The sequence below is a fragment of the Canis lupus genome, chromosome 8 (assembly GCF_003254725.2).
Source record: "Canis lupus dingo isolate Sandy chromosome 8, ASM325472v2, whole genome shotgun sequence".
Lineage (NCBI taxonomy): Eukaryota > Metazoa > Chordata > Mammalia > Carnivora > Canidae > Canis > Canis lupus.
The window spans coordinates 707764-717722 of NC_064250.1; the positions used below are offsets into that span (position 1 = coordinate 707764).

Below are 9959 nucleotides of genomic sequence, written 5' to 3' on the forward strand. Positions count from 1 at the left end.
TGGGGTAGATAACAATGAAACCAACGGCCTAACAGGAGTGACTGTTTTGACAGAAACATCTTGCATGGAGAGGTTTCTGTTTATAAGATGCCAGTAATTCCAATGATCAGGACAAAGCAAGGGGTCTTAAGTGTGAGAAGTTGAGCATAACTAAGGCTGCAGATGGCAGTGTCAGAGAGCAGACCAGGTACTGTTCTGTATTTTAGCAAGTTTTCTTTAAGGAAGCCTTCCCTGTATTCTCTAGGGCCTGCAGCCTGAGGCAGCTAGAAGGGGTGAGGAGGAGGGGGTGGGGAGTTTTCAAGAGCCCAGCATTCTGTATTTTGAGAAGTGAAGTAAGTGCCTTGGCCACTATCAGTAATATCTATAACTCTGAAGGGAATAAGTGTCTTGTTGATGCCTTGTGTTATGGCTAAAATGGTAACATACCTAGAAGGATAGATGAGTAATATTCCCTTCTAAGTGTCCACCATGGTCACAGAATAGTAAACATCCTCTGCAGAGGGAGTCAGTGACCCATACAAATATTTTCCATTGGTTAATGGACAGTCCCTAGAGAATGAGCTTCATCAACCATACAGACAGTGGCACATTTTCCCACATACAATACATGAGTTAGACACTACATTATCCATGGCAGAGAAAAAGCAGAGTCCCTTTCATTCTTCTTGGGACTTTAGTGCAGTGGCTTATTTGTGGCTTGATATTTCATGGGCCCACTAGGCCAAAGTTAGATCAGAGCTGAGGTTGTGCCAATATGTGTCTCAGAAATCAAAGCCAATTTATCTGCCTGTTCATTAAAACAAGCCCCTGAAAACTGAATTTTTAAAAAAATTTTCATTTATTTATTTCACAGAGAGAGAGATAGAGAGAGCACAAGCAGGGGGAGCTACAGAGGGAAAGGAGAAGCAGGCTCCCTCCTGAGCAGGAGCTCAGTGCAGGGCTCAATCCCAACACCTGAGCCAAAAGCAAATGCTTAACCAAATGAGTCACCTAGGCATCCTTGAAAACTGAATTTTAGTATGTAGAGAATATATAAGGCCTTGATTTGTATTTTGGGTATCTGTGAGGCAAGAAATTCCCAAAGTTCTTTACCCCCACAGGGAGAGGGGAAACACCTTACATAAGGAATTGCTGTTGCTGCCATTAGTCAGACCAGATGATGACTACACCATTGACAATGGCCTAGAGACTATAAAAATGTACATAAGGGACCAAGTGTTGGACATGACACCCTCTAGTTCTCATATAACTCTGCTGACCCATGGCTCCCACCCTTGATTAGGGATGTCCCAGTTAGGGAACGGAACACAGCAGCTCTTCAGTAGGTTCTATCCTGCATAACGGTGGTGCTGAAATCTATAAAGAACACAGACTCCCTTCCCTAATCATTCAGTTAAATCTCACTGGAGTCTCTAGGCATCCAGTGGATATGAGAGAGGGGTTAATTCTAGGCACTACTGCATGTAGCAAAGGAGGAAAACCTGGAAACCACTTCCTTCCATAGGTGGAATATGCCAGAGGACCCAGTTTGGCTCCATAATTAGCATTTTAATTTTACTAGTGAGGCCTCTATGGCCATGCCAAATTTGTAAAATGTCATCTCAATGATGAAAGGCACAATGGGCACCTGGATTCAGAGTGTCACAAGCTCAGGACCTGTGAAAACACTTATCTCAAGAAGAACTCCACTATATACAGCCAACAGTTGCCATCCTAATGGTGTGTTGAGTCAGCCAAGGAAAATAGCTTCTTATAGCAGAAGCCCATGAACAATTTATGGCCACTGTGGCTGATCTGGAAACTTCAGAAGGAATGCAAAGAGGCTGTTGAAGCCTCTATGTTGAAGGAGATTCTGGGGGGACACAAATGGAAGTGCCTATTTTATTGCAATCTAGGCAGGCTTAGAGCCTTTTGTCATTGGATGGCCCATTCAAAGTGAGCCAATTTGTGAGTAATAGCATAATGAATTTAAATAAAATTTGTAAATGAAGAAGGTGTAACCTCTGAAACTCCTAACTCTAGGAAACGAACAAGGAGTAGTGGAAGGGGAGGTGGACAGAGTGACGGGGTGACTGGGTGACAGGCACTGAGGGGGGCACTTGACAGGATGAAGTGCGGTAGGCATCAGCCTCACAAAAGGACCCAAAATAAGAAAGGCAAGGAATTCCTGTATGCCCAGGGAAAGAGGCACTATAATCAGAAGCAAAAAGGCTATGGCAGGCAAACACAGCCAATTTTCCAAAAGAAGGCTAAAACCACAAAGAAGATTATGCTGAGGCTTGAATATGTTGAGCCTAACTTAAGGTCCAAGAAGATGGTGGCCTTCAAGACATGCAAGCATTTTGAGCTTGGAGCAATAAGAAGAGAAAAGGCCAAGTGGCCCAGGTCTAAGCTGGGATCCTCCTCTTATTTTTGAGAGGAAAATGTTCATGAAGTAGAAAAAGTACCTGTATGAGAATAAATACAATATTATTTACTTATAAATAAATAAATAAATAAATAAATAAATAAATAAATAAATAATAAATAAAATTATAAGTGCTGATGACAGTGAAGAGTTGGTTACTTACTGCATCAGATACAGATCATTCATGGGCTGACAAGTAATGTCCAGAAATTTCACTGAAGTAGCAGCACCTTGAATTTTGCCTACACCTGAATGGAAAGTTTGAATTTTGTTGCAGGAATATGTTATCCACATAATGCTATACCAGTGGTTTTGGAATAAGTTGGACATGGTTAAGATCTATAAAGGTTTGGGCATTGTCAAGGCTCCCCAAATACCCCATGGAAAGGTGAGTGACAATCATTCCTTCAGAGGTAAAGAACTAATCACAGAGTAGAATATATAAGCCAAATCTATTGCAAAGTATTTTCCAGTTGCTGATTCCTATTAATTTCAGTAGAATTGGTTATACATATCTTAATGGAGGCTATGATGGCATTAACATTATGATAATTCACCGTGAAGTGAATTTATTTATTTCAGGTTTGAGCACTGGCCAAACTGGGTTACTAAAGGGAGAGGTAATAGGAGCAATCAGTAGGCCAGGCATACCAATCCTCAGGGATCTTACTCCATTGCTTTCAGCTTCATAAACTTCATGTCTGTGACAGGTTCTCTCATGGAACCCATACTACGGTCTCTCCAGACCTTCTCTGCTCAGCCATATGTTTACAACTTGTTCTCAAAGTTGTCAACAATTTTGTGTGAAGGTTTTAAACTGAAGTCCACAGGGCATGTTTAGCTTCTTCAGGAAATTGATCCCCATGTGCCTGTTCCCAAAAGAGTAGATAAAACCTGTGTCACTCTGCCTAACATAGAAACTACAGAGAAGCCTGTACCCTGTCTTCTAAGGACTTCAAAATTATCTCCCCCTAGAACAAAAATATTAAGGAAATGTCCATGTATCAAAGTCTGCTTTTCCAATTCTATCATTGCTGGGGTGAGGGTTAGTTGTTTATTTGTTTCTTTTTTATTATGTATGTGAAGGATGGACCTCTCGGGAACTATGATTTAATTCTGATTTGGATCCATAGGATGGAAGATCATGTGCTTCCTAGGTAAGCCCCACTGACTTGGGTACTTTCATTAAGAGTACAATGTTTATATGTGGAATCTAAGAAACAAACCAGAGCAGGGAGAATGTGGGGAGAGGGAAGCAAAATAGGTGAAGGGGATTAAGAGGCACAAATTTTCAGTTGCAAAATAAGTCACAGGGATGTAATATACACATAAGTGATAATCAATAATTCTGTAATAACTTTTATGGTGGTAGTAACTAGGCCTAGTGTAGTGACCATTTCATAATGCATAAAAATATAAAATCACTATGTTGCATATCTGAAACTAATGTAATCCTGTATGCCAATTATAATTCAATTGCCTAAAACAAACAAATGAATAAATAGCCACCTATGGCTAGTGACTCCAGCAACAAAAAGAAGAGAAGGTTAGAATATGGATGGGAAGCCAATAGACAGCACTTTAAATTTTATACTACTTAGGGACTCTCATGGCACATCTCACCTTTGATTTATTTACCTCTTAGGTACGACAACGGAAGCATCCTACTGCAGTCATTCAGATTGTCAAGGGTGCAAGCATTGCACGTTTTTAAAGTCACTGATGCTATTATTTTATAAATGTGGATCATGAAGAAGTCAATCAATTGTGAAAATCGGGATGAAAATGCCCTACTTGCCAAAGACCACAGGTTAGTACAAACAGGAAAGGGAGGCTATCGGCAAATCCAAGTCAAAGCTTAATATCATCTAGTTCCTGAAACAGCTGTATGGAATAATGGAGAGATTGACAAGAACAATTCTGAAAATATGATTTTTTCTAACCTATATGCATGTGAATTAGAGGGGCCTTTTATATTGTCTTTGCCTCTGAATCAGAAAAATAAAAAAATGCATGCAGGATACCACCAGCAAATTCTCCTTTCTTAGGGGTTACTAATTTATTGCCAAAGGACTCTTCTTGTCAGAAACATGAATGTCCCTCTTCCTAGTTTCTATACATCAAGAATAGAGAATGGGAAATTTTGAGGCATGATAAATTGTCATCCTTAATTTGCCATTGAGAACTCTTTAAGACTTTGAGCAAAATCCATTCTGAGCTATTGTCTGTGGATAGCTCAAGATCTCTATTCTCAGAGATATATCGCAAATCTACCCACAAGAATTCGAACATGGAAGAGAAACATATAAGAAAATGCTAATTAATATGATTTGTTGACAACAGAGCCTTGTTTGTGTAGTCAAAAATCCTCACGATATAATATGCGATAGTATTGACCCAAAAATATTAAAGGCCTATTACAAATTTATGCTTCCAAAGAAATAGGGGCTGCAGAATAAAATCGCTTATGCATCAAAACCTTCAACCATATCTTTTTGAGGAATTTCCTATCTCCTATCAGTTGTTGAAACAAGGAAGTCAGAGACTTGGACAATAATGGAGATGATGATCTCTGGCAGACAGCCAGTGAAAGGCTAAGTAGTACAGGGAAGGGGGAGGGGCATAAAGAAAGGAAAGGAAAGCATGGAAAACCCAATCTGATATAAAGAGTTCTACCAAGAGCACAAAAGCATGAGAAATTAATAGAGCCAGAGCAAAGTGACTTAAATGTGGAGATTTCATAAGCATTTTGGGAGTAAAGGTTAGGTTCAAATGGTTTTTCTTCTGAAAAAAAGAGTAATTATTCTGTAATAGTCTGTTAAGTGTCTAGGAATATATCCACTTGAGGATTAAAAAGATTTTAGGAATTAAGTCATTCACATAGAAGATATTGGGCTTCCATAGAGCCAAGTCCAATCCAATGTGATGCTGGTTTGGGTCAACTGAATAGAGAGTTTTATATGACATGACTCATTAGGATCGGCTTTGTCTCTCCTACCCTGAGAAACTTGAATTTTCATCACTCACCTCTTTCCTTGAGGTGTCCTAAAGGTCGGCAATGAAAAACAGGACGTTTACTGAGTTTATTCTGTTGGGCTTCACAAATCAACCTGATATCCAGGTTGTCATATTCATCTTTCTTTTCATCACCTACATACTAAGTGTCCTAGGAAATTTGACTATCATCATTCTCACTCTAGTAGATCCTCACCTCCAGACCCCCATGTATTTCTTCCTCCGGAATTTCTCCTTCTTAGAAGTTTCTTTCACATCCATTTTTATTCCCAGATTTCTGACCAGCGTGACAACAGGAAATAAAGTCATCAGTTTTGCTGGATGCTTGGTTCAATATTTTTTTGCTATATTTCTTGGGGCAACAGAGTTTTATCTCTTGGCTTCTATGTCCTATGACCGCTATGTTGCCATATGCAAACCCCTGCATTATCTGATCATTATGAGCAATCGGGTCTGCATACAACTCGTGTTCTGTTCCTGGCTGGGAGGATTCCTAGCTATCTTACCCCCAATCATCCTGATGAGCCAGGTGGATTTCTGTGCCTCCAATATTCTGAATCACTATTACTGTGATTATGGGCCCCTTCTGGAGCTTGCCTGCTCAGACACAAGCATCCTAGAAGTGATGGTCATCTTCTTGGCAGTTGTGACTCTGGTGGTTACTCTACTGCTGGTGACATTTTCTTATACGTACATTATCAGGACCATTTTGAGGATCCCTTCTGCCCAGCAAAGGAAAAAGGCTTTTTCTACTTGTTCTTCCCACATGATTGTCATATCCCTCTCTTATGGCAGCTGCATGTTTATGTACATTAATCCCTCTGCAAAAGAAGAAGGTTCTTTCAACAAAGGAATAGCTGTACTCATTACCTCAATTACTCCGTTGTTAAACCCCTTCATTTATACTCTAAGAAATCAGCAAGTGAAGCAAGCATTCAAGGATGCTGTCAAAAAGATTGTGAAGCTTTAAAAGACAGAATACATTTTTTTAAATTTATTTATTCATGGGAGACAGAGACAGAGAGAGAGAGGCAGAGACATAGGGAGAGGGAGAGGCAGGACTCCATCCCAGGACCCCGGGATCATGATCTGAGCCAAAGGTAAACACCCGACCACTGAGCCACCAAGTTTCCCCAAGACACAACACATTTCAATGAAAAATATATTTCACTTACTAAATGCTTATTGAGTGTCTATAATGTTTCAAATGCTGCACTGGCCCTGGAGGATAAATATATGAATAGCATATATCTTAATTTCAAGGAATCTGCAGCCTAATATGACAGAGGGGTGTTAAGGTGTAAATCCATGTATTAAGTTTACAAAAAATAAGAGAACATGGTGAGTACTGTTAGAGAAGGAAAAAAAATTAGAATCCATACAAAGAATAGTTGAAGAGAACTATTTTCCAGAAATGACTTGAAATTCAAAAAGCAAAATACATTGCTTATTTAGAAGTGTAGAAAGATAAGAATTTAGAGTGAGAAAGAGAGGGAATCATGAAGGTATTATTTAATCATAAACTATGGAGTTAGTCGACATTGGTTAAGTCAAGAGAAGTTTTAAGAAAAGAAGTTATATTATTAGCATCATTTTGGAGGAAATCTAGCAATGGTATAGTTCTTCCTCATAGAGTTCTGAAGACTATGACTCCATCAAAGAGTTAGTAATTTTGATTCTCCTCCCCTTTGTCATTCATCTTTCAACTGTAGCTGTTACAACTTTCATCCTTCCCTAAAGGAAAATAAAAGAATACACATTTTTTTCCACTTTTCTCTGAATGAAGTGAGAATTCTCAAGATTTCATCAACTTATATGTCCATTTTCCAGAAGTCATATGGTTAGAAGTGGCTTTGAGAGCCAAGGTTAAAAGCCTTTCACTTCTAGACAGGATCTACTGTTGCTTTTCTTAGCAAACATCTTATTAAGTTAATGGGTAAGATCTCCCACTCTCTTTCTTTGGTAGTTTCTGGTTATTTTTTTAGAATGTTCTAAATTATGAGTATTAGCAACCAAATGCAAATAGACTAATCTAACCAAGAACTCTATGCATGGATTCAAGGTAACAATTTGAATATGAATTGAAGGTGGAAGGGCCTCAACTTCAAAGGAACCAAAAATGTTTTTGGAAATCTGAGTACTTGCACATAGTTTAGTAATATTCTAATGCACTGCAGATTGCTTATTACCATTTGAGGTACAAATGGAACATTATCTGGTATGTTCACATGCTTTCTATGTGGTAATATTGTTGAGTGGAATGATGCTTCTTGGGCACTTAAGCAACAAATTTATCAGCAATGTCCACAATAGCCAAACTATGGAATGAGCCCAGGTATCCATCAACAGATAAATAAATACAGAATATGTAGTGTGTGTGTGTGTGTGTGTGTGTGTGTGTGTGTATAATGGAATACTACTAAGGCATCAGAAAATGAAATCTTGCCAATTGCAATGACATGGATGCAACTAAAGGATGTTATGCTAAGAGCAATAAATCAATCAGAGAAAAACAATTGTCATATGGTCGCACTCATATGTAGAATTTAAGAAACAAAATAGAGGATCACAGAGGAAGAGAGAAAAAGTTGTTTTAAATGAAATAAGGAGACAAATCATATGAGACTCTATAATTTTGTAAAATATTTTATTTATTTTATCTATTCATTCATGAGAAACACAGAGACACAGACAGAGACACATGCAGAGGGAGAAGTAGGCTCTTTGCAGGCAACCTGATGTGGGACTCAATCCCAGGACCCCAGGATCCTTATCTGAGCCAAAGGCAGACACTAAACCACTGAGCAACCCAGGTGTCCCAGTAAGAGACTTTTAATGGGGGGCGGGGCAAGACGGCAGAAGAGTAAGTTCCCCAAGTCACCTGTCCCCACCAAATGACCTAGATAACCTTCAAATCATCATGAAAACCTACGAATTCAGACTGAGATTTAAAGAGAGACCAGCTGGAATGCTACAGTGAGAAGAGTTCACGCTTCTACCAAGGTAGGAAGATGGGGAAAAAAGAAATAAAGACACAAAAGACATCCAAGCGGGAGGGGCCCCGCGAGGAGCCGGGCTGAGGCCGGGGCGAGTGTCCCCAGGACAGGAGAGCCCCGTCCCGGAGGAGCAGGAGCTGCACCGACCTTCCCGGGAGGAAAGGGGCTCGCGGGGAGCTCGGGCAGGACCTCAGGAGGGCGGGGATGCCCTCGGGCTCCCGGGGACACTAACAGACACCTGCGCACCGGGAGAGTGCGCCACACCCTACGGCTGAGCTCCCTAAAGGGCTGCAGCGCACCTGGCTGGACTCAGGAGCAACTTCTGGCGGTGGCTCCACGCCAGAAGGGGCTGCGCGGCCCGGGGAGCAGCTCGGAAGCGGCTCCGGCAGAGGCTCCACGGGGAGGGGGCTGCGCAGCCGGGAGCGCGATTCCAACAGCGCAGGCCCCAGAGCACAGGGCGCTGGGGACACAGCCCAAGATCCGGCCCTACCCCCGGGACAGGCAGAGGCTGGGAGGGCCCAGGACAGCAACGACGCTCCAGCCTACAGGCAGCTCAAGCTGAGCAGATGAGCGGCCCCAGCCCCAGAGCATCCAGGCCGCGGCAGACTGAGAGCTTTGTAGTTACTGCAGGAGCTGAATCCAGGGCTCTAGAGCTGGCCGCCACCACTGTTGTTGTTCCTCCTGGGACCTCACAGGGTAAACAACCCCCACTGAGCCTCACAGGGGCCTCACCATATAAACAGGATAAACATCTTTCCCTGAGCCCTGCACAGGGCAGGGGGCTGAGCAGATCCCCCAAGTGCTAACAACTGAAAATCAGCACAGCAGGCCCCTCCCCCAAAAAGACCAGGTAGACTGACAGGGGAAAACAAATTATTGACCAAGCAGCACTGGAAAGTTCCAGGGGAAGTCGAGGGATTTACAGTATACAGAATCAGAGGATACTCCCCCTTTTTTGTTTTTTTATTTGTTTGCTTCCCCCCGCCCTTGTTTTCTTTCTTTTTCTTTTCTTCTTTCTCTTCTCCCTTTTTCTCCTTTTCCAAATACAACTTGTTTTTGGCAACTCTGCACTGAACAAAATGACTAGAAGGAAAACCTCACCTCAAAAGAAAGAATCGAAGCACTCCTCTCTCACACAAAATTACAAAATTTGGATTACAATTCAATGTCAGAAAGCCAATTCAGAAGCACAATTATAAAGCTACTGGTGGCTGTAGAAAAAAGCAACAAGGACTCAAGAGACTTCATGACTGCAGAATTTAGATCTAATCAGGCAGAAATTAAAATCAATTGAATGAGATGCAATCCAAACTAGAAGTCCTAACGACGAGGGTTAAGGTAGAGGTCTTCCACGAGGGTGGAAGAACGAGTGAGTGACATAGAAGACAAGTTGGTGGCAAAGAGGGAAACTGAGGAAAAAAGAGACAAACAAAAGATCATGAGGATAGATTAAGGGAAATAAGTGACAGCCTGAGGAAGAAAAATCTACGTTTAATTGGGGTTCCTGAGGGCACTGAAAGGGACAGAGGTCCAGAATATGG

At 41.3% G+C, this 9959-nt stretch overlaps 1 protein-coding gene across 1 annotated transcript; it reads left to right on the forward strand.

Moving 5' to 3' along the window:
- Window positions 1–5465: 5465 nt before the first annotated feature.
- LOC112672721 (olfactory receptor 6C4) lies at window positions 5466–6392 on the forward strand. The gene has a single exon (XM_025467842.1). It carries the CDS (start codon window positions 5466–5468, stop codon window positions 6390–6392), a length of 927 nt encoding a protein of 308 aa, XP_025323627.1.
- Window positions 6393–9959: the final 3567 nt, after the last annotated feature.